At 45.5% G+C, this 25,668-nt stretch overlaps 1 protein-coding gene across 25 annotated transcripts in view; it reads right to left on the bottom strand.

Moving 5' to 3' along the window:
* LRRFIP1 (LRR binding FLII interacting protein 1) overlaps positions 1-25,668 on the bottom strand; it is a 167,322-nt gene that overhangs the window by 47,973 nt on the left and 93,681 nt on the right. For 5 of the 25 annotated variants that reach the window (XM_030917053.1, XM_030917054.1, XM_030917033.1 and 2 more), the window contains exons 4-13: positions 25,101-25,148; positions 23,336-23,380; positions 22,126-22,176; positions 19,373-19,411; positions 14,708-14,767; positions 12,783-12,845; positions 10,608-10,685; positions 9,192-9,236; positions 7,698-7,763; positions 1,120-1,197 (exon numbers count right to left, since the gene is read on the bottom strand). The exons of 5 other annotated variants lie outside the window; for them this stretch is intronic. In XM_030917053.1, the coding sequence (XP_030772913.1) occupies positions 1,120-1,197; positions 7,698-7,763; positions 9,192-9,236; positions 10,608-10,685; positions 12,783-12,845; positions 14,708-14,767; positions 19,373-19,411; positions 22,126-22,176; positions 23,336-23,380; positions 25,101-25,148 (573 nt within the window). The remainder of the gene's footprint in view (positions 1-1,119; positions 1,198-7,697; positions 7,764-9,191; positions 9,237-10,607; positions 10,686-12,782; positions 12,846-14,707; positions 14,768-19,372; positions 19,412-22,125; positions 22,177-23,335; positions 23,381-25,100; positions 25,149-25,668) is intronic. 15 more of the 25 variants (XM_030917047.1, XM_030917048.1, XM_030917055.1 and 12 more) reach the window with 10 other exon arrangements.

Here is a 25,668-nt window from a genome sequence, read left to right on the forward strand (position 1 = left end):
TTGTTTTCTAGAGACAGGGTCTCACTCTGTTGTCCAGGCTGAAATGCAGTGGCGCAATCACAGCTCATTGCAACCTCGAACTCCTGGGCTCAAGCGATCCTCCCACCTCAACCTCCTGAGTAGCTGCGACTACCAGTGCGTGCCTCCACACCTGGCTAGTTTTTTTCTTATTACTTTTTAAGAGATGGGGAGATCTTCCTATGTTGGCCAAGCTGATCTCCAACTCCTGGCTTCAAGAAATCCTCCTGCCTCAGCCTCCCATGTTGCTGGGATTACAGGTGTGAGCCACCACACCCAGCTCAGGCTGGAAATTTCGATACGGGTGGAGACGAACAGAGAAGCCTTGCCCATCTTTGCTTTTTCTCCCCAAGGTTTCCCACTGGCTCTTGAGGGTGGGAACCCTGGTCGGGTCGTGCAGCCTGGAGCCCCTTCCCTGGCCACATGCCCACCTCCCCTCCTCTATTCCCACACCCCCCAGGCCAAAACTGTCCTGCAAACTCTTCCTTTAAAAAGAGTGATAGGGTCACCTTCGAGTATCAGATCAGGTAAAACCGTGTCTAAAATTCCAACAACCCAGGGAAAAACACATAATAATGAGACTTCACAAGCTGGAGACAACCTAACAGGGCTCCTATTTTGTGAAACAAAATTTGGGCCACGCTGAGTGACAAACAGGATGCAGGGCTGTAAATCCAGCACATTTCGAAGGATCTGAGAACCAGCAGGGTAACGAATGACTGGGGAAGAACTGGGAGCATCCCAGCATCTACAGGTCACGCTTTACCTTAAACCCTGTCTGGCTTTGGTCACAGGTAACACTTCAAGCAAAACATTTAAGAGTCAATACTTCAAATTTTTTAATCATAAAAAGAAAACCACACGTCCGTGCACATGGCTATATTACTTTCTCCCTTTGTATAAAGTTTCCCTCCTCTAAGATCCCCATCTCTAAGCACTGCTAACAATTTCTTTTATGGTCCTTGAAAAGTTGAGCAATGTAATCCTAATAATATCACCGCAGAGTAATATTCTAAATTTAGAGATGTTGGAAGAGGAGGGTAAAGGGAAGCGGGAGGGAGGATGACGCTGAGTAGGAGCAAGGCCAGGAGGCCAACTTACCACAGGACTGGCCCGGGCCGAGCTGGCCCTGGAGGAGGCACGGGAGCTGGAGTTGAGGTGGCCGCTGTACTCCGAGGGCTGCCCACACAGCCGCCGCCAGGACACGCAGCCAGAAACAAAGGAACAGGGTCAGCAAAGGAGCAAGGAGAATAGAGGCCGACAGAAAACATGCTGTGTGAGTGGTGGAGGTTAGCCACGCACGGCAAGGAAAAGAGAGTTAGGGTTAGACAGCAAACGCATATTCAAATCAGTGCTTGCTAATAAAAAAAAAAATCACATTATCAGAGGAACACAGAATTTCTCAGTTAGGAAGAAGAAAATAACACAAAGCACCCATTCAATTGGGTGTGCAGTCGCACCCAGTGTAGACACAGAAAGTCACCTCGTGGATGTGGAAGTGACTGTTTTGAGAACTTAAGCTGCCTTCCGGCACAGAAACTGAAGACTCAGACAGGGTGCTTGGCGCTTTAGCAAGGGAACATTTTTGCTTCTCCACTATCTTTCCAAGTGGAAGCAAAATGAGATTTAGGGTTAATACAAAATTATGTATGGCTTTTTAAATTGCCAGATTACTTTCTACCTGGGTGGTTGCTATGTACATATCTGTCTATCCATTTATCTGAACTTTCTCACTTCTGGTGAAGGAAAATACCAGCAACTCCATTATCTGGAAGCCACGCCCTTGTAACTTTGATTTCTAGTCACATCTGCTGGTCTTAGACACATTTTCACGTTCTTATAAACATTCTCATATTCTTCTTGAGCAAGGTATGGAGGGGTGGGGGCAGGATTTGAACACTATTTAGGTCCTGACACGTCCTGAGGAGACCGTCAAGAGAGACCTATGCAGCACCCTACAGCGAGCCCTGCCACTGCTGAAGTCCCCTCCACTCCAGCCCCTGGACACCCTGCACTGTGCCGGGCACAGACCCCTCTGCTGGCCTCACAGGCTCTGCTGGGGACCTGCAGGGAGTGCCCTGCCTGCGAATTGTAAGGAAGCCCAGATCTTCAGGGGTGCCCACGATCTCATCTCAAATATGATCTTTTAGTTTGTTTCCTCACCAGGGCTAGTGACCAGATGAAGCCTGGCAAACTCAAGAAATACTTGTTGAATGAACGAATGATTTCAACTGTAGACTAAAATAACCATCAAATGTCAATTGAAAGCATTAAATGTTGTACAGGGCTGTGGTCAAGATGGGCAAGTTCCCCAGACCCATCCACCTCTATTTTATTTGATACATGTTTACTATATACTTACACTTAGGTGCAAGATGTTGCTTAACATACACAGATAATACTGCTGTGTTCACACCACATGTACAGCATCGATGCCATATTCGAGATATTCAAGAAAATCGCCAGTATTCCTAGACTCACTTTTTGGCTTTCTTGTTGAAAATAAAGGAAAACACTTAATGTCAGCACTTTAAAGCAGAACAATTTTGCCTGAGGGTTTCCTGATATGAGAGGAAAACTTCCTTCATCCTGCAGCAAATCCCTCACCATTCTGTGTCATTCATGCCCTGGTTTATGGTGCGAAGACACAGTGAACTGTTGTGAATACAGCTTACTGCCCACCCAAGCTTCCCTAAGCAAAAGCAGTTCTCAAACCTTCCAACTCGACCTAATCATGCAGAAAAGAACAAGGTAAAAGTCTGTTATCGCCATGGTCCACGTGCATCTTATGTTTAGGAGTTACGTGGCTACCGTGCAGCTAATGTAAGTCAGAAAGCTTTAAGTCTGAATCACAGTTCTATCTCTTCTTGACCACGTGGCTATGGAAGATGCTTAGCCCGTCATCTGTGACATGGAAATAAGGATGTGGGTTATGCGGAGGAGCTGAGGACTAGGAAGTAACATGGAAGTAAGGATGTGGGTTACGCGGAGGAACTGAGGACTAGGAAGTGACATGGAAGTAAGGACGTGGGCCACACGGAGGAGCTGAGGACTAGGAAGTGACATGGAAGTAAGGATGTGGGTTACGCGGAGGAACTGAGGACTAGGAAGTGACATGGAAGTAAGGACGTGGGTTACGCGGAGGAACTGAGGACTAGGAAGTGACATGGAAGTAAGGATGTGGGTCATGTGGAGGAACTGAGGACTAGGAAGTGACATGGAAGTAAGGACGTGGGCCACACGGAGGAGCTGAGGACTAGGAAGTGACATGGAAGTAAGGACGTCGGTCAGGTGGAGGAGCTGAGGACTAGGAAGTGACATGGAAGTAAGGACGTGGGCCACACGGAGGAGCTGAGGACTAGGAAGTGACATGGAAGGACGTGGGTCACACGGAGGAGCTGAGGACTAGGAAGTGACATGGAAGTAAGGACATGGGCCACACGGAGGAGCTGAGGACTAGGAAGTGACATGGAAGTAAGGACGTCGGTCAGGTGGAGGAGCTGAGGACTAGGAAGTGACATGGAAGGACGTGGGTCACACGGAGGAACTGAGGACTAGGAAGTGACATGGAAGTAAGGACGTGGGTCACACGGAGGAGCTGAGGACTAGGAAGTGACATGGAAGGACGTGGGTCACACGGAGGAACTGAGGACTAGGAAGTGACATGGAAGTAAGGACGTGGGTCACACGGAGGAGCTGAGGACTAGGAAGTGACATGGAAGTAAGGACGTGGGTCACACGGAGGAGCTGAGGACTAGGAAGTGACATGGAAGGACGTGGGTCACACGGAGGAACTGAGGACTAGGAAGTGACATGGAAGTAAGGACGTGGGCCACACGGAGGAGCTGAGGACTAGGAAGTGACATGGAAGGACGTGGGTCACACGGAGGAGCTGAGGACTAGGAAGTGACATGGAAGGACGTGGGTCACACGGAGGAACTGAGGACTAGGAAGTGACATGGAAGGACGTGGGTCACACGGAGGAACTGAGGACTAGGAAGTGACATGGAAGTAAGGACGTGGGCCACACGGAGGAGCTGAGGACTAGGAAGTGACATGGAAGTAAGGACGTCGGTCACACGGAGGAACTGAGGACTAGGAAGTGACATGGAAGTAAGGACGTGGGTCACACGGAGGAGCTGAGGACTAGGAAGTGACATGGAAGTAAGGACGTGGGTCACACGGAGGAGCTGAGGACTAGGAAGTGACATGGAAGGACGTGGGTCACACGGAGGAACTGAGGACTAGGAAGTGACATGGAAGTAAGGACGTGGGTCACACGGAGGAACTGAGGACTAGGAAGTGACATGGAAGGACGTGGGTCACACGGAGGAACTGAGGACTAGGAAGTGACATGGAAGTAAGGACGTGGGTCACACGGAGGAGCTGAGGACTAGGAAGTGACATGGAAGGACGTGGGTCACACGGAGGAACTGAGGACTAGGAAGTGACATGGAAGTAAGGACGTGGGTCACACGGAGGAACTGAGGACTAGGAAGTGACATGGAAGTAAGGACGTGGGTCACACGGAGGAGCTGAGGACTAGGAAGTGACATGGAAGGACGTGGGTCACACGGAGGAACTGAGGACTAGGAAGTGACATGCAAGTAAGGACGTGGGTCACACGGAGGAGCTGAGGACTAGGAAGTGACATGGAAGGACGTGGGTCACACGGAGGAGCTGAGGACTAGGAAGTGACATGGAAGGACGTGGGTCACACGGAGGAGCTGAGGACTAGGAAGTGACATGGAAGTAAGGACGTGGGTCACACGGAGGAGCTGAGGACTAGGAAGTGACATGGAAGTAAGGACGTGGGTCACACGGAGGAGCTGAGGACTAGGAAGTGACATGGAAGTAAGGACGTGGGTCACACGGAGGAGCTGAGGACTAGGAAGGGGGTACATGTTGGGCTTCTTCTGTTTCCACTTTCTGCCAGAAACAACTTCCTCGGCTCCTGGATCAGATGATGCCACTGGTGATGACTATGTCCCAGCTTTGTCACAATACTGAAGAGAGTCACTTCATACTCAGGAGCTGCACGGGGGCAATTCCTGGTCCTCCAGGGGCAGGGCGAGTCCTCCACAGCAGGACCAGGGCTGTCTGTGCAGGCCTGGGGGCAGCCTGGACCCTGAGGTCATGAGTGCTTGGGGCTGGGACCTCAGGCCTGGGCACTGGGACCACTCTGGACACCATCCTGGGCCGCAACCTCCCTACATGCTGAACTGAGAGCAGCGGTGGCTCTCTCCCAAGGCCCTCCTGTAAACATAAGGAATGGAGTATCCACTTGGAGGGGAACTGTGAGGGTTCTGGGGAAAAGATGGGAGAGGTTGGGAGGTCAGGAACTTCCTCGTCCCTTTCCTCTTCCTCACGATGCGAATTTGCTACCCACAGCAGAGCTATTTTAGGCAGTTGTGCTGCCAGGACAAGATGACCTTTTGTTTTCTTAACTCTCTAAGGCCCTCACTCCCAGGCAATGCTTGTGGGGGCTAAAAGCACAGAAATCACTGCTCGCCGAAGAGCAACAAGGGCCAAGGACTCAGTAGGGCTGGCGACTCACTAGGGCTGGTGACTCACTAGGGCTGGCGACTCACTAGGGCTGGCGACTCACTAGGGCTGGTGACACACTAGGGCTGGCGACTCACTAGGGCTGGCGACTCACTAGGGCTGGTGACACACTAGGGCTGGTGACACACTAGGGCTGGCGACTCACTAGGGCTGGCGACACACTAGGGCTGGCGACACACTAGGGCTGGCGACTCACTAGGGCTGGCGACTCACTAGGGCTGGTGACACACTAGGGCTGGTGACACACTAGGGCTGGTGACTCACTAGGGCTGGCGACTCACTAGGGCTGGCGACACACTAGGGCTGGTGACACACTAGGGCTGGTGACACACTAGGGCTGGCGACTCACTAGGGCTGGCGACTCACTAGGGCTGGCGACACACTAGGGCTGGCGACACACTAGGGCTGGTGACACACTAGGGCTGGTGACACACTAGGGCTGGCGACTCACTAGGGCTGGCGACTCACTAGGGCTGGCGACTCACTAGGGCTGGTGACACACTAGGGCTGGTGACACACTAGGGCTGACGACTCACTAGGGCTGGTGACACACTAGGGCTGGTGACACACTAGGGCTGGTGACACACTAGGGCTGGTGACTCACTAGGGCTGGTGACACACTAGGGCTGGTGACTCACTAGGGCTGGTGACTCACTAGGGCTGGTGACACACTAGGGCTGGTGACTCACTAGGGCTGGTGACACACTAGGGCTGGTGACTCACTAGGGCTGGTGACACACTAGGGCTGGTGACTCACTAGGGCTGGTGACTCACTAGGGCTGGTGACTCACTAGGGCTGACGACTCACTAGGGCTGACGACTCACTAGGGCTGGTGACTCACTAGGGCTGGTGACTCACTAGGGCTGACGACTCACTAGGGCTGGTGACACAGTAGCGTCTAGAGAGCATCAGGAGCCCTCTGTCCTGCCAGATCGTAGAGTCCCCACTGAGGACGCCAGAAAACCACCTGGTGCTTGGGGGAAATTTCTCTAGAATTAGTACGCTCCCTCTTTTCTGATAAAAGAGAATCATTTAGTTGTGCTTTATCCATCACATCATAGGCAGGGCTATTTCATTCTTCACACATGGTTTATGAGCTTTCTAACGGCCTATGAAAACGTTTACCAACTGGGAAACGTATGTTTGCAAAATACCGAACAACTTATGCAATATAAAAATTGATAAATGTGTAACTAGTTGTCGACAAAAACGAATGCTGTCAACTACTGGATTTAAGATTCATAAATTACATTTTAAAGAAAACTGTAGGTTAGACTGGCTTACATCGTAAGAATTCATGAATATTCACGACGGCTGGACCAAATGGCACAGTAAGTCATAAAACTGGATTTAGCCAAGTAAGTAGCTGATTAACTTCAAAAGCAAAATTATAAAAGCATTTCAAGTATTTCTTAGTAAATCATTCTATTTCCTGGAAGCTTGAAGCCATTTTTATAGGACCGGGGAGGAGTCTCTGAATACAGACGCATCCACTGCCAGGGAGCACCGATTAGCACTGAAGGCTCCATTTCCACAGGTCCCTGGGACACGCAAATTCGCCTCCCCACTTTCACGGATTCCATCTCATTTTGCTACCTTGTTGCTGCTCTCATTCATTCAGTCACAAATGTTTATTGTGCACCTACTACATTTTTACTCTCATGGCTGAGCCTATCATTTCAAATCGAAGAAAGAGGTAGAGAGACAACAAAATAAAAACAGGTGAAATATGCGTAATAGTCCAACTTTTAAAATTTGTTCCTCTTCCTCAACTATTCAGAGACGAAAATGACGTGTGGCCTGCCAAATTGCCCTTTTTCTGTTTGTATTAATTTAAGATGATTTCACGACCTGTTAGTATTGCTGGCGTGCTGCAAAGAGAGCAGATGAAACTCAGCGCAAGTGAGTCTCCCTAATGAGTGACGACATGAAACCAACAACCAGAGGTTTCCTGATTCACATTATTCGTGATCTTCATTATAACGGAAGGGGGTGGTGAGCCCAGTGACTCGGAGCTTCCTCCTGAGGACGGCCAGTCACTCCCCTGCCCACGAGCATCCCCAGGTCATGCAGCAGGCAGGGGGGAAGGGTGGTATCACCGAAAGCGCCTTACAGCACGGGAGCCACTGACGCTGCCCCGTCGGGCCCCACCGAAGCTGCCTTCATCCAACACAAACGCCTGCGACCAAAAGAGACTGTCAGGATGGGCACTCTTCCTTTCTCCAAGAGTGCCCAGAAAGTACTGAAAACGTAAGCTGTGAAAAACTGACACGTGCCAGGAGCATGACCTGAAAAGCATGCAGGGGAGGCCCAGAACCACCTTTCCAGCTCTTCAAAGGGTTGCAGAGTGCAACAAGGAAACCAGGAGAGACAGGTTTTAGTTGCTGTCCAGCGGCGTGCAATTTAATCTCCAACAGACCATTTAAATCTATTATTTTGAAAAACATCCCAGGCCTAAGTAAAAACTTATTAATCCGGGTTAAAATGAGCAGATAATTCTCACATCCTGAATGCTGTCATGGCATTCTCATACTTAATGCTTAGAAAATTACTTTTATGTGAAGTGACTTTGGGATAAAATATCAAATAATGTTAATTACAGTTTTAATGTTAAATATTTTATAACCCTTTAAAAGTTGCTAAGTAGAAGAAAGTAATTGGTTAACTGGAAAATGCTACTTAATTAATCAATGTGGGTAAACAGGAGCTGACACTGCCACAAATGGTGATGTCAAACTGTGCCGGGTGTAAAGGAACTTTAATTTCCCTATTTTCCCCTGAGGACGTACTAGTTTGCTCCGTCATTTATTAATATATCTAACACATAAGTATGCAATCTGATGACAATTCAGAAAGTTATTAATGGCTGGGTACGGTGGCTCACACTTGTAATCCTAGCACTTTGGGAGGCCGAGGCAGGCAGATCAACTGAGGTTGGGAGTTTGAGACCAGCCTGGCCAACACGGTTAAACCCATCTCTACTAAAAATACAAAAATTAACCGGGCATGGTGGCACGTGCCTGTAATCCCAGTTACCTGGGAGGCTGAGGCAGGAGACTCACTTGAACCTGGGAGGCGGAGGTTGCACTGAGCCTAGATCATGCCATTGCACTCTAGCCTGGGTGACAGAGGGAGACTCTGTCTCAAAAAAAAAAAAAAAAAAAAAAGCTATTAAGACAATATAGGTACTTTGAGTATTTATTTACATTTTTTGCATAGCATTAAGTATTTATATTTAAAACTGGAAATTTCCAAAGTAATAGAGTAACATGGATTAGTATCTGTCCAAGTTACCAAAGCACTAAAAAGCCACCATTCTTTCCGCCAACAGGTAAAGTAAACATTGCTGTTGTTCCATTCCTAACAATCCCAGCAAACACAAGGCTTCCTGGAGACGGAGCAGTGTGGCAGCTGCAGTCGGGGGAGAGAAAACCCAGATCCGGCCAAAGGGGACAGACATTCCCCACAGGCACATGTAAACTCCACGTGAAGGTGCAACTTCCCCCAGGGGGCTGGAAACAGGCACATCCACAGCTCTGGGCTTGGTGGGGGCGGTGCATGCACAGCGGGAGTGGGTGCGGAGAAGCAGGGCGGGCAGCACACGCACCCGGTAACTTCCTGAAGGCCGGGCAGCGCTGTATAGACAGGAGGGCTGGAGGATGAAAGCAAATGGCAGGTTTTAAAAGCCTTGAAAAAACAGCAACAAATGACAGCGAAAGGTCATCACGATAGTTTCAGCGTTCACCACAGCCAACTGCTGGACAGTGGTTAGATGGCAACAAACCGACCAAGGCACTGTGTTTTCTGTAAATTTGATAGATGCAAATCCAACATTTACAAGAAAGATAAATGAGATGATCTTTAACTTTGAAACAGTAAATTTCCCAGCATCTTTAAAAACAAGATCATTTCTAGTCATTTCAGGCATTCCTGGAAGAAAGAGTCAGGGGATGAGACAGAATGGTGACAAGGTCAACACACTGACAGCAACAAAACCCACAGCTCAAATCCAAGGTTAACGACACACTTGGCAGTATTCAGTACGCAGATGTCCACATGTGAAGATGGGGCAGGGAAAGTCTTTATTTCTATGCGAGGGGCCCAGTGACCGTCTTCAAGACACAAAGGGAGTCGCTGCAAGGCTGCCTCAGCCGGTGTGGGAGGCACCCCCAGAGGGGCCGCAGTCTATCCCTGTCAAAGGAGAATCCTGCCTAGCACACATGTCAGGGGGAGGCAGTGCTGGTGAGGGGACAGGCTGGGACACAAAGGCAGCTCCCATTGTCCAGAGACTGTGCCACGGGGACAGAATCCAGACTCATTTCCAGGGCACAGTGAGCAAGTCAGGCAAGGTGCACAGCCAGGTGGTGATCACTCAGCAGCTCTGGTCGACGTGCAAGGGAGAGGACAGTTCAGCCTCCAAATAAGATGTGTACTTTCATCCCTGACACCGACTTCCTTGGATTAGAATAAGACTCAACACCTGTAGGTAACAGGCCAAGGACCTCACGGCCCGACCTAAACCCCACCTTGTAAAAACAGGAAACAGAGGGGAGACCGAGCCAAAGAAATAACACTGTTCTGTCCACTTCTCAGAGACCAAGGAGGCAGATTATGCACAAAAACCTTCCAAATTGCTTCCTGGACACATTTACAAGAGAAAAAATATTAAAAAAAAAAAAAAACAAATGAAACCCCAAATGGGGAACAATTGCTGGAAAAGGAGGAGAGACCCGAGAGACCAATTTTTTGGACTCGAGTTTTTGAAAATACGCATTTAATAAAACCCTCCTTTTCCTTAAGTCTTCTTTTCTCTATTAGGTTCTGAACTATCTGACAAGCATTTTTCTAAAAGATTGACAAAAGTCTTAGCAAACTAGTCAAGCCAATTAAAACACTTGCTAAGCTGTGCTCTTGTGACTTTGTGTAGAGGAGGCTGAAGTATCCACTAAACGCAATCAGCAATTACAGTGATGCACAGAAGGAAAGGGAAGGAGCGACAAAGTGATGTCAAAAGGAGACAGACCCAGTTTCCATTTGGGGCAGAGAGGGGTGTGGGAGCCAAGCCACCACCGGGAAGCCCAAGGTTGGAGCCGGAGAGTCCCTGTAATCAGAGCAAATGGGCAGCAGAAAGGGGAGAGAGGCTCACACCCTCACGGCATTGCAAAGGTACATCAGTCCAGCGACCTTATACGACCAAAACAGTAACGGGCATGCACTCACGGGGGAGGGAGAGAATGAGGGTCGGAAGGAAATAAAGACAGCTGGGCCAGGCAACTGACAAAACTAGGAGATTGGGCCAAATTAGGACTTCTGAGTTTATACACAGAAAACAAGATTTAATTCATATTAAATACTGAAATAAATTTTAACTGATGTTAGGAAGAGTCATCAATACTACATTCTATGCTGATACCTTTCCATTATCATATTTAAATAAAATTAAATGTCCCACCCACTGGGCAGGAATAGATGTCTACAGAGCACACTTCCCAGAAAGGTTCTGAGGGCGGGTGGGGCGGGTGAACCCAAGAGCCCTCAGGCAGCCAATGATGGGCACCCAGGGCTCAGGGTGAGTTCTGACATGGCCCTGTTTGAATGCGTTGGCTCTCATTCTGATGTTTAACCCTTTGGATGTGGGTTATTTCTCTTAAATGGATTGAAGTGAGTCAGATGCAGGCTGAACTTCGGTGAATCGTTCATATCCAAGGATGAGATATTTATCACCATCTTTATTTTAGAGCAAGTAACTCAGCTTATCAAAAATGAGTTGGAAATAAAGTTTTCTTAATGACTAAGTGCCTTGAAAAAGGCTTTGGGCATTTTCTTAATTCAAGGGCAGATTTTGCTGTTGCAGAGAGCACTTAGTCATTAAGTCTGATTTCAGCGGGGGAGCTGCTCCTGCGGTCACCAGGTCCATAGAATGGCCCCAACAGCACCCTGGGCTCAGCCACGTGGTGCCTCTCCTGGGTTCTCACCATTCTGCACAGCCTCAGCTCTGCTCAAATGGCTATCACCTTGAAGAGCTTCCCCTCTAGGCTCTACCTGGTTAGTTCCTATTCTTTTCATTTGATCGATCTATCTATCTATCTATCTATCTATCTATCTATCTATCTATCTATCTATCTATTTGTTTGAGATGGAGACTCGCTCTGTTGCCCAGGCTGGAGTGCAGTAGTGCAATCTTGGCTCACTGCAACCTCTGCTTCCTGGGTTCAAGCGATTCTCCTGCCTCAGCCTCCTGAGTAATTGGGACTACAGGCACGTGCCACCATGCCCAGCTAATTTTTTGTATCTTTAGTAGAGCTGGGGTTTCACTGTGTTAGCCAGGATGGTCTCGATCTCCTGACCTCATGGTCTGCCCGCCTGGGCCTCCCGAAGTGCTGGGATTACAGGCGTGAGCCACCACACTCGGCTCTTCCTATTTCTTAAGGTTCAGTTCACATCCTTTGTTGCGACATTTCCTGGCAAAACCAGTGTCTCCCTCTCATTCTATTTACTCATCTGTTCACTACTGTACAGGTCTCCGGTGCCGGTGGCTTCTGTTCTAGATGTCAGTGCCTGGAGAGCACCCACCTCCCCCGCTTATCTTTGAGATGATGCCAGGCCTGCTCGATTTTCCTACCTAAACGAGTCCCAATTTACTGAGTAAATCTGAACTTAAACAAACACCAACAAGCCTTAGCAATTTTAGGGCTCTTCAACAATGCAGAAATTATGTTTATCAAGACCGCTGCATGTGTGTAGAGAATGGGAAGGAACTCTGTTGTGTCAACATGTGGATTTGGATGAGACTCTGGATTTTCCTTCCAAGTCGAGTCCATGCCCAAGAAACCACCAAAAAGTTTGCATGTACTCTTCAAAGTAGTTCTGTTTTCAGAAACTCAAGAATTCAAGAGCATTCTTCCTATTTTTTTCTTTTGATTAATTCTAATTAGAAAATATACACAAAAACATGTCCTTTTGTTGCAGCCAGCTGAATGCCACAACTCACATTCGAGCTGGCGTGGTCAAACGCAGCACACTGCAGTGCATCTGAATGAAGGAGCTTTTCACGTCAATAACACAGCTACCCAAACAAAAATCTGTCAAACAGACACCGAAAGAGAAAAGTAGAGCTGAATCCACACACACAAGATTGCATGCTACAAAACCTGCGGTTTCTGAAGGGAGGATGTGAAAGATTTAAATGGAAACCAACCAACTTCTCCTCCCTGGATGATGGCAAAGTAGAGAATCTGCTGTCGCTGCTGTAGCTGGAATTCTGAGCACCAAAAAAGAAAACATGTTTAAGTGACAAGCACTTCCTCATGACTCCAAAGCGCCCCTGTCCCATTCAAAAGGCGAACATGAAACAGCACAACCGAGCCAATACTAGGAGCCCAGGAATGCTAGTTTATCTAAAGACACGAGGCACAAACAGTACAGCAGAGATTCTGAACAACTAGAGATTCTAAGCTGTATTTTCTATTTCAGTGTTTATGTCTTGGTGACGCCAGTGGTGTATCTAGCACTGCTTTTCGCAATCTCACATCTTCTAGCACGATTCGTGATTACTGAGTTTCACACTGTGTTGTCAGTAAACTCTTAGTCTGAATTATCCTTGTTACTTATCTCCTTAGGTAACTAAAATTCCATTTATTGCAAAATTTTCAATCTTTCTTCAGCTCAGCCTACCTGTGGGCTATAGCGCAGCCCTGCGGTGCCAGAAAGGTGGGTGGAGTATGACAGGCTGCTGCCACCCGTCCACTGGAGAGCCCTTATCCACACAGGGAAAATGTCCTGCAGGCTGTCTTTACATGTCTTGAGTATACATTTTAAAAATGTCACATCCAGCTGGGTGCAGTGGTTCACGCCTGTTATCCCAGCACTTTGGGAGGCCGAGGTGGGTGATCACCTGAGGTCAGGAGTTCGAGACCAGCCTGGCCAGCAGGGTGAAACCCGGTCTCCACTAAAAAATACAAAAAAATTAGCTGGGCGTGGTAGTGGGTGTCTGTAATCCAAGCTACTCGGGAGGATGAGGCAGGAGAATCGCTTGAACCCGGAAGGCAGAGACTGCAGTGAGTTGAGATCACACCATTGCACTCCAGCCTGGGTGACAGAGCAAGACTCTGTCTCAAAAAATAAATAAATATTAAAGTGCATGCAATGCCAAATAGGTAAATAGGAATGATAAAATAAAAACAACTTGATCAGCTGGTTTCAGAAAGCTGAAGACTGGTTTGGTCGGGGAGAGGGAAGGAGGTAAGGGTGGGGTCACTCATTTGAAGCCCAAAAGTATTTTAAGTGTATACATGATACCTTAATAAAACATAATTAAGATAAATGAAAAGAAATATTATTTTACACAATTAGGAATATTACTAAAAGAAAAAAATGAAGCATAAGAACAGGAAATTTTTAGACCATTTAACATGGAATGGACCTGTGGGATATTGTGAAGCTTGATGGAAATGAAATGTATCCAGTGCAACCTTTTAAAATCCCCAATGACCTCCTGTCCTTGATAATCCAAAGCCCTCCCCACCCCTGTCCGGCCTCCCTAATGCCCCTGCCACTGGCACCACTCCCTCTCTCTCCCCCTAGAGCATCACCCTTTCCTTCCACCAGCTCTTCCTGCCTCCCACCCCTTAACTGGGAGCCTTCCAAGCATCTGCATTGTTTTCTTCTCCTTTTCCTCTCCAGAAAAACACAGGTTCTTGTACACATGCCTTTAAGGCAAACATTAAAATCACAAGTGACAGATGTGGAGACTGCAAAAATGTTGGATTTAATATCTTTGAAAGCTGAATATACTTAATACACATATTATATACATATACCCAGGGGAATACAGTAATGAAAGAGCTAATCTTTAATTTCAGATCTTTTTAAACTTGAGGTTCTTATCAATATCTGCCCCTTATACTAACAATCAGAATGTTGGAGGGCTAACATTCTCAGAATGTTTGCTAGTTGAAAAACATTATCTTTCATTCCATCATGTGCTAGGAAAAAAAAGACAGACCCATTTTAACATTTAAAAACAGCAAAGAAGCTAAATTTAAATTTAGAATTAGTTTTTAGTTCTAGAAGCTTTGAAACAACCTATTTGAATTTTGAGCCATGCAAATTTACTATACTAACCCTGCCAGATCTTCTATTCAGGGACTGTGATCCATAGAATTCTCCATCATAACCATTTGTCTGTTTCAATGAAGAAAAGAGAAAAACTGGCGTCAGTCCACAAATGAATTCACAGGTACACATCAGCAGGGACGAGCCAGCCAGGCATAAGGCGAGCTTACTTGGTGGAGGGGGTGAATGACCAGCCCAGGACTGTACAAGTCCTAGCAGCTTCCAAACTGCATCCCTGCCCCCGTCCACTCCCCCACAGCTCAGGAAAGAACAGCAGTCAAGCTAACGAAGTCAGCAGGCTTCCTGTCGCATGTCACTCTTAGTCTTAAAGTAGCACCAAGTCCCTCCGCGAGGTGGAACATTTGGGCTTGGCATGGTCGTTTCCTTGTCAGGCTCTGTTTCTGGTTTTATGGTGGCGCTGTGGACATTCTGCTAGCAAGACGCCACATGCCAGGCCGATGGGTAGTGATTCGGTCTGAGTCAATGAGTTTTCAGTTCCTGGTTCAGGGAGGGTCTTCGAAAATTATGGCACATTGTGATGCTATGGGCCATAATTCAGAAGATTCAGAAATCATTTCTTTTTTTTTTTTTGAGATGGACTCTTACTCTGTCGCCCAGGCTGGAGTGCAGTAGCACGATCTTGGCTTACTGCAATCTCCGCCTCCCTGGTTCAAGCGATTCTCCTGCCTCAGCCTCCTGAGTAGCTGGGATTACAGGTGTGCGTTACCACGCTTGGCTAATTTTTGTATTTTTAGTAGAGAAGTGGTTTCATCATATTGGTCACGCTGGTCTCGAACTCCTCACCTCATAATCTGCCCGCCTTGGCCTCCCAAAGTGCTGGGATTACAGGCGTGAGCCACCGCGCCCAGCCTCAGAAATCATTTCTAGTCAATCTATAGTGAAATGCAAAAGTTCATCGTGGGGTATAGCCTCTATACTAGTTTTTCATTCATCCAGCCCTCCCACTTTATTTTTCAAAGTAAAATCTGAACACATATTTAATACTTTCATAATGTGTCCTCCAGAATAAAGGAGAACGATTCTATTAAGTGGATGCCTATCATCCCTCTCTTCTCAGTTCCCAGCCCAGGTTCCCTTAAGTCAAAGCAAGGGCTTTCTAAATGTCCCTTAATTCATCTATAAGGAAATTTCTGCCGATTCAAAATAAGAACTGTCAAACATCAGAGACAAAACCAGCTCCCAGGACAGAAAGAGGAGGAGCAGTCCTACACAACTGGTAAAAATGGAAGGAGACGCCATCAGGTTCTGGGCATGAGTCCAAATTCCAGACAGAAGTTCTGTCATGTGACCTTAAGTAATTATTTAATCCACTCGAACATCCGCTTTCTCAGCTGTGAAAATATGCATAATAATAAATACATTACAAAGCCATCGTGAGGATTAAACGAGATGAAAATGAGTATCTCAAGCACCTAGAACAGTGCTCTCCTGAAGCATGTGCTGACTGGGCAGATACCTGAATATACATGGAAGGGGCCCGGGTACGTGGGAGGTGCTGAATGTGGTTCCTTATTCAGGGGATGGGTGCTGCACAGCACATGTTTTGCAGCCATGACATTAAAGTAGAAAAAAAAATTGAATTTCCAAACAGATTATAAATCCAGATTCATGAAACTTTGACTATCAAACTACGTATTTATCTTTGCTATAACTCCAAACAAATCAAGAAATCAATTTGAAGTTTTGAAACAAAAGAAGTCTAGAAATCCTTCCACATTAAATTTGAGAACTCTGTGAGTGACATTAAAACATTTCTGAAATAAATTTAATAGCAAAAATCTTTGGAGGTGGGCAAGAGTTTTACTCAGACTAATTTCCTCTCATGTCTTCAGCAACAAGATTATTTGACATGAAAATGCATGTCAAGGACTTGCAAATTGTAGATCTCAATCCCTTGTTATCTCTTCAGAAACTAGATTCCAGAAGAAATTAATATAACAATGAAGGCTAACGTTAGTCGATTTTAGATGACTTTGACTTTACTAATAAATGAGGAAATGTATGACATAAGCAAGGCCTCTGGCTCTCCACTGCTGCTTATGAAACACACAACGCTGCAGAGGAACCCTGTCCTTTGCACTGCAGTTCTCCAGCTCAGCTTGCAGCGATGGAGCAGAAGGTGGGCAAGCCGGAAGCATGACAGTATCCTCTCATTTGTCACCTTTCCACTTACAGGCTTCCACGAAAACCCGGGAAAAACTGTTACTTTGCAGGAAAGCCTGCAAAGCAGTTTCCATGACCAGGTCTGTGGTAATGGAATTCTATCATAAGGAATCTATTCCTGGGCTATATTCCTTGAATGTACTCCCAAATCTATAGGATCTTGTTAACTGTATCTCCACAGGGAGAAGAACTTTGACCTTCTTAAAGAACACTGCTAACTTGCTCCTCTTGGATGGTGTTTTTTGTGCTGTATTTAGATGGGTGGGGCTATTTTTACGTGGCGTAAAAGGGCAAGGGGCATTGACAGTTAACTGAACAATATTAGAACAAAAAGTCCACAGGCAGCATATTAACTTCATCTTAAGTTGGGTCTCTGATGTTCAGCAAGCTTTGCTCTATTGTACTGTATGGCTTTAAGTGGTACATAAGCTTGCTCACTTTGCTGGTTCCATGCTCTAAGACTGAGTCTCAGAGGGGAGTCCGCAGACCACCTGCTTCCTGGTCACCTGGCATGCTTCTCACAAGCAAGGGCCCCTGCCTAGGGAATCAGGATACTTAGAGAAAGGGCTCAGGAACATGCATTCTAACAAGCTCTCCAGAAACACTGCCATAAGAGAGAACAACATAAAGAGGACATACATAAGTTAATATTTTCTAATACAGGATAAATAAGATACAAGGGTAAATGTCCTATGAAAACGGTAACTTGTGACTAGTCCGAATGCTAATGACTACCACGCAGTGTTATCAAAGCGTCTGTGACCTTCCCATGGGACCATGCAAAAGTCCCTTGCCAACTTTTTGGATTAATAATGTTAGATGTCTTTTCTACATGAGTCAAAAGACAGGGCACATGTAAAGGGCATTAGAGATGGAAAACAAACAAGGAAGGCAACGTCAAAACTCTTGAGTTCGATCCCTGATGCATTCTATTGAATTCTTACAAAGAACACCGAACAAGAAATCCAAAATGTGTTCCTGACCATTGCTAACACACACGTTTATCCCACGGGGGGTTAGCTCTTCAATCAAATTTACTTTGAATTTAACATAAAAAGAGTAATAATCTAGATTTATGTTGCTAATACATTGAATTCCTTAAAGAACAGGAGAGTTGCTGGAGGTACAGTGTCACAGAAATGCTCTCACCTGCCAGAATGACTTGAAGTGCTCTGTAGTTAAGTAACAGATACTCTGTGAAGAGCACTTTCTGAATCTAATGACCTGTCTTTGTGCTTTCCCCTGTCCTGACCCCCAAGCTACTCACTCCAGCCTGCATCTGTTAAGAGCAGAATAGCTGCCCCACAGGAGGCTCACGGCACCAAATATGCTATGCAGATGTATGCTACAATTTATTCATTATAATTGCAAACACAAAAATACATATATATATATTTTTTGAGAAGGAGTCTTGCCTAGAGTGCAGTGGCACAATCTTCGCTCACTGCAAGCTCCGCCTCCCGAGTTCATGCCATTCTCCTGACTCAGCCTCCTGAGTAGCTGGGAGTACAGGCGCCCGCCACCATGCCTAGCTAATTTTTTTTGTATTTTTAGTAGAGACGGGGTTTCACCATGTTAGCCAGGATGGTCTCGATCTCCTAACCTTGTGATCTGCCCACCTCGGCCTCCCAAAGTGCTGGGATTACAGGCGTGAGCCACCGCACCTGGCCAAAAATACATTTTTAAAACAGGAATTTACTAAATAATTTTGAAATGCACTGGAACAAATGAAGCACAAAATGCTTCTAGGTAAAGTCCTTCAGGTGAAATAGTACATAATACGCTATAATAACTTTAGTATCAAATCACTTTAATGCTGAGCTGCGCTTTCTGGGGAGAACTTTTTCTTCCTTGAAGTATAACACTGACAGACTTTTAGAAAGCATAAGGCACAGAAACTGTCAGATACATATAAGAAGAAGTAATTCTGAGTTTAAGTCTAAGGCCTTAGTTTTTGTTACTGGAAGTAGGAGCTTTCTCAAAGAATACTTCCTGGCAAAAAAGTCAGAATGTACATTTAATTTGAATGGATATAGACTGGAAAATAATAGATTTTTCATTAGGTAAAATGACTTTACATTTAATCTTTTAAAGGAAATGTAGAGGCTTTCGGAATTCTTGATCTGATTTGAGTTCCTTGAAGGCAGACACTATCTTTTTCATCTTGGTATACACAGCTGCTAACACAAGGCATGGCAAACAGCTGGTGCTCAAAGGCCATCTGGTGAGGGAGTGTTCATGCACAGATGCTTGGGCTCCTCCCCTCCGGCAGGATCTGGGCTGCACCCTGGAGGCCCCAGGAGGAAGACTGCTCACTCCGCAGCGTAAGCCTGCCCTCCTGGCCTCACAGCCCCCCAGGCAAAAACTGGAGACAAAGATGTACTTGGTTTTTCAGAAAAGCACCCATGAGATTCGTGGAAATAGCATAGGTTATTATACGTCACACCACACAGTTAAGGTCACACAGCAAAGTATATCCGACCATCTCACCCGGGCGTAGGGACCCCCATACTCCAAGTCAGGCTGCGACTGTCAGAAGAAAGATAGCAGAAAAAAAGAAACAACAGAAAAGAGAGTTGCCAAAAGTAAATTTAAAAGCTAAGTAAAACATAAATACAAGCAATCTTTAAAATCTTAACAAAAGTACATTTTCCCATAATCTCTAGGATCTAATATGTACTTACAAAAAGAATTATGTCAGAATGGTAGCTACCATAGAATCCAGTAGCATTAAATAAACTTCCATGGAAAAGGTTGCTATAATTCAGGAAGTCTGAAACAGTCTGATAAATCTTATTTCCTCTTCTACATAATCCATTTTAGTTACATAAGGGAAAAGGTTAACAGACGCATTGTTGTCAGTTTTTCAAAAAGGAAAATTAAAAATCTAGATTTTTCCAGAAAATCTAAAATCTAGAAATTCTAGAAAATCCGAAATCTAGATTTTCTGAGGCGGCATCCATACAAATGCCAGAATAATATAAATCACCTCCCCACCTTTTCTAGGGTTTATCATCTTTTCTAGTTAAATGAAGAAGGCCTGTGTTTTCAGAGTCAATAAACAAAAGATACGATCTTAGAATCAACAATGTAAAAAGTTCATAATATTAAAATACATAAAAACAGTAAAAAACTGACCCTGCATAGAAATAGAGCGAGATGAGAGTCCTCACTCTGGGGAATGCCCTGCTCGGTGGTACAAAGGGGCAAGCATAGAGCCCAGGGCACCCAGCACACGGAGGGCATGTAGGCCACCAGGCCTCTGAGCAGCAGGCGCTGGCCTTGTTCCTAAGAACTGTGACCCCAAGCAGGCCTCTTCACCGCTCTGGGCTTGTTTGGTGCCTATAAACATTAGGAGGTTTGACTCTCATCTCCAGGATCCAAGTTCTTAAGTTCTGAGGAATCTATTTCTTTAGATCAAGTACATGTTGGGAAAGTGTCATGTGACTGAAAACGAAAATCCCATCCACTTCCTCCCCATCTTATGTACTGTCCTAACGATGAATCTCCCATAGGGAATTTCAGCTCTTAAAACAAATATACTTGATATCTTGGCAAAGAGTGGTGTCCAGCAGAAAGATGTAACTTATTTCTGGTTAAAAATCATTGAAAATGAAATGAACGCTGTTACATAACACCATCATACTCGTTCATATTGCAATTGTTTTCAACTCTTTGGGGTCAGGAGACCCTCTGAGAATCTTAAGACAGTGAACATACTTTTCCCAGGAAAATGTAAGTGCATACCTCTTGCCTATAATTTCAGGAGGGTGTGGCTCTGAAAAATGATGCATTTTGAGAGAGAGTTTGGGATTCTGTGTCTCTCTCCTCCTATTCTCTCTTGAACGCATATTAACCAGGCTTTGCCCTCAACGTTTCTATTAAAAGTTCTCCTGCCAAAGTCACCGACATCCTCTATGCTGCTAAGTCTGAGTTTTCTCCTCTCTTGGTCACTCTCCCTCATCCTTGAAACAGCATTTTCTTCACTGGTTTCAAGGACTCAAGCTTCTCCTGGGCCTGCTCAACAGCTATGATATCTGGGCCTTGTCTACAGACTTTGTTAATTGAGCTTTGCATTTATTATATTTTGGGTCCACAAATCCTCCCTCTTCCTGGGTGAGTGGTGTCAGAGTGTCCTGAGGTTAACAGTTACAACGGCATCCCTGAGGCTGCATCTCAGGAGAAGGTTTTAAGCAGCAAGGAAGCCCTCAGGTGGGCCTCACATTTGAACCACAGCTTTTTGGCAAAATCAGTACAGATCTGCTTCTGGCACTGCAAGCACAGTGACAAGGACAGAGTTGCTTCACAGCACAGCAACCATGTTTCACCTCTGCATTTTATCATTACAAACGGCCAAATTACACACACACTCAGCACAGGTGTAAGTCAAGGAGTAATAGGATTTACTTGTCACAGTGAAGTAAAACAAGCCTTCAGCTCTATGGGGTCCCTAAGGATTAATAAAACGGAGTGGCTGCTTTGAGACTTATTTATTACTAGTGGTGAGATGCAATTTCAGTCCTGTGGTAAAAGAAACTGACATGCTCAGATTAATCCACTGACTTAAAGCACTGGGCAAAACATAGTTTTTCTGTTTTACTTCCCCTAAAACTCACACTTTTTTCAAGTGTAATTATTAAGGTTTCTGGAATGTTTAAGGAAAAGTCCATATTTGCGTTGATTGACCATTAAGCCTATCAGTGGTGAAGCGATCTAATTATAACTGATACAAGGAAAAGCGGCTAAAGGCAGATCTTACGGATCCAGTCCTGGTCCAGGTTTTCAGCAGGCAGTCTATAGCAGCTGTGTGAAAACACTGCTCAATAATAATTAACTTACAGCTACTTTAATAGAGGCTCCGATTTTACCAGAAGCATGTGTGTCAGTGGATACAGACTTAATGAAGGGCAGATGCGCTTTTGCATTCCTGTGGAGCACCAATGTGCTGAGCCCACTGTGCTAATCAAGGCTTGGGAGCTTTGTGATGTGGATAAGTATTGAAAAAAAGACGACTTCATCTCGGGAGAAAGAAACAACCAGCGTGCCTATGCATATTAATAATCTCTCTACAGCAACCAAGAAACATCCCCCACTGCTTTGATTTTAAGTAAGCATCTCATCAGTTAAGTATTGACTATCAGACCACGGGGATAATGGAGAAGGAATCAGAATGCAGGGATGAGAAAGTAAAGGGCTTGGACCAGAAACTGTGCCATGCAAACTCCATCATTCTGTTTACTGACCCTCAGGCTTCCACGACTACCCACTGACATGCGCTCGTCTTCATCAGAAGCCTATTAAAAGAAAGGACGAGAACAACCGTGAAGTAATCATACAACATACGTGAAGAACCAGTGCCCAAGTCTTAGAGTGATGCTGGGAACTGACTCCACCGCCCCTGGACATCTCAGTGGACACCAGTCTAGGTCCCCCACAACATGGCCTTTGTGGATCTCTGTCTGCTTATGGGCAATATGGATTTAAAGTAATTTCAGGGTCAGGCGCGGTGGCTCACGCCTGTAATCCCAGCACTTTGGGAGGCCAAGGCGGACAGATCACTTGAGGTCAGGAGTTTGAGACCAGCCTGGCCAACATGGCAAAACCCTGTCTCTACTAAAAATACAAAAATTAGCTGGGTGTCATGGCACGTGCCTATAATCCCAGGTACTCAGGAGGCTGAGGCATGAGAATCACTTGAACCCACGAGGCAGAGGTTGCAGTGAGCCAAGATTGCACCACTACACTCCAGCCTGGGCAACAGAGCAAGACTCCGTCTCAAAAAAAAAGGTAATTTCAGGGCCAGGCACAGTGGCTCATGCCTGTAATCCCAGCACTTGGGGAGGCCGAGGTGGGCAGATCACTTGAGCCCAGGAGTTCGAGAAGATTGGGCAACATAGGAAAACTCCATCTCTACCAAAAATACAAAAATTAGTCCGGGTGTGGTGGCGTGTGCCTGTAATCCCGCTACTTGGGAGGCTGAGACATGAGAATCATTGAATCTGGGAGGTGGAGGTTGCAGTGAGCCAAAATTGCACCACTGTACTCTAGGCTGGGTGACAGAGTGAGACTCTGTTTCAAAAAAAAAAAAGTAATTTCATCCGAATAGTATTATCTCACCGGTAATATAAATACACAGCACTGGTGTATATTATTATGCAAATTATTTATGGGTATTCAGTGGCACAAAAAGCACTACAGTTGTTATGAATATATTAATACTCAAAAATTTCTCAAACACACTCTCCTTACCAAATTTAGGTCAAAACGCTAAAAGCTGAGTTCATAGTCTTTATTTAGGTAATAATATCAGTATTCTATCATCAACAGTGTTAATTTCTTTAAGGGATGATATCATCATTAAGATATTATATATATTATATATACTTCAGCCACTACAAGTATAAATTAGAATTCAATCAAATTGCCTAAGTAATTAATGAACACGGTACTAACCGATGTGTTTCTTCTGGATCTACGAGAGTAGCGCTCACTGTCTTCCTACCAAAATAATGGAGGAAACAGTTTGAAAAGGTTAGAGACAGATGGACACAGGAAAAGTGCTTTAAAAAAGCTTAGGTAGTCCCATTGCAACATAATACAGCAGTTCTGATCTAAATGTCAAATAAATATTTTCTCTGCCTTCGTTTAAAGGCTTCAATTAAACCAGTGGGTAAAAATGTTCTTTTCTGGGGTGGAAGGTTCTTAAGCACAAAAATAATTGGGATACTTCATTTTTGTTGTAAAAACAGTGTTTGGGGCAGAAGTTGGGACTTAATTTTTTCTAACCTCTATCATCTGGTCCATTTAAATCAATCTGCTTTTCCCCTTACTTTCAGAACCTTACTCTCTTCAGGAATCAGAAGATAAATCATTTCCACAAAATATCCGAAAAGGATGTCACTCTTTCTACTATATATCGTGGATTCTAAGACACACATGGGTTTTCACACTTAGACATCTCTGAAGCTGGGGTGTATCTTACAATCCAAGTTGTTCAGTTATCATTAGCATTTTTTCTTTCTCAGTGGTATGTAAAACAATGATACAACTTCAAAGAATGTCTTAAGATTTTTAAAATTTTTCTTTTCTTTTTTTCTCTTTCTTTTATCACCATACCTGTGGACAAAAATGTCTTAAGGTTTAACAAAAATACATTTATGTCACGTAAGCCTAAAATGATGGTTTGCCTAGGCTGAATGTAATCATATTTCCAATAGAGTAAGTGTGTGCTCTTTATATTTGAAGAGATAACCTCTCTTATACCCAGTATGTAAGATGTTAGGAAAGAATTGTGGATTTTCCTCAGATAATTTTATGTATAAGAAACATTTAATAGGACATTTCCATCCTAACCAGGTTCTCAAATGCTATAAGCATGTGATGAAGTCCACAGGGCCAGGCAATAAAGCAAAAGGGACAGGAAGAGGTGGAAGGACTCAGGTAGATGAACTAACGAGAAGGGCCAGGCCATGCTCTCTCGGGACCAGTGGAAAGCACAGAGATTATCCCCCTTCCGCAGCCTCCCTATGTGGGTGCTGCTGCTTCCCGAGAAAGCCGGAAAGACAGGAGTATCATCGGGGCGAGCTAGCCCTCCATTCACAGGATGGCAGAGGGGCTGTTCTACGAAGCAGGTTGAGAAGGTAAAGGAATTTTCTTACCAAAGACCAGTGGTTTCAGCAGGCACAGCGGACAAGATGAAGAGAGAACCCAACAGCAAATGCAGATAAAGTCTAAATGAGGGTGATGGGGCAGCTGGTCGCAATCATGAGTGAAGGAAATGGAGCACAATGTACCTCTCAGGTTCCAGCCAGAGGCTGGTGAGCTGCGATGTCAATGGGAATGTTCTTTGGAAAGTTCTCAAGCCAGGGGCGCATGCCCAGCCTGAGTCCTGGTGGAGGGCCCTGTGCTCAAGGAGATCAGGGTGGCTGTGGTAGTGGAGACCACCCCAAACCGCTGGCCAGGAGACATCAGCAGTCAGTGGCTACTGAACAGGCAAGACCAGGACTGTTTCTAAGCAGAATGCATTTGGGGATGTAAACAATCAGAGACCAGATGCAGAAATCCCCGGAAGAAAATCTCTCAGTATTAAATTATGGTGCAATAGGAATCTATCTACATAGTTAAACTACATAAGAATTACATTATAAAGCATTTAAGTCTCAACACTGTATTCAAGTGGGGAGGGAAGAGTAAAAACAAAATTATATTCAAGGCCTACCATCCACTGCTCGATGTCACCCCATTTTGTATCCAGCCCATAATATTTCTATAGACAGAAGGGGAAAAAAATTAGGCAAGAAGTGAAATTTCTTAAAAAGGCAGTTGTCTAAGGCACTGTTCCGACATGCATTTCCAAACGGCCGTCCAGCCGTGCGGTGAAGGTAACGCGCCAAGGCAAAGCAGTCAGCAACACACTTGGCTTCTATGCAGGGAGCCGCCACCCGCGCAGTCATGCAGGCTGTGAGCTGTGAAGAGAGATCCTCCCCACCCACCCCATCCCGGCAAAGCAAGAGAGCCCAGGACGAAGCTTCTCCCGGACGAAGGGCCTCGGCGGAGAGCAAGACAGTAAAGCCGGCCCAGCAGCCTTCACGTCCCCTCGGACAGGCTGCTCATGCCTTCAAAGCAAACACGATGAAGGAATAAACACCATCTAAGAGAAGCAGAAGCTCAGAGCCATTCCTGTGTGGGGACCTCAGGGAAACCGAGAGAAGAAGGGGAGAAACTGTGTGCTGACACTTGTTCTAGCTGCCTGATGTCTATGCTGAGTCTAGGCCCATGAGAATTCA

Source organism: Rhinopithecus roxellana, chromosome 14 (assembly GCF_007565055.1).
Source record: "Rhinopithecus roxellana isolate Shanxi Qingling chromosome 14, ASM756505v1, whole genome shotgun sequence".
Classification (NCBI taxonomy): domain Eukaryota; kingdom Metazoa; phylum Chordata; class Mammalia; order Primates; family Cercopithecidae; genus Rhinopithecus; species Rhinopithecus roxellana.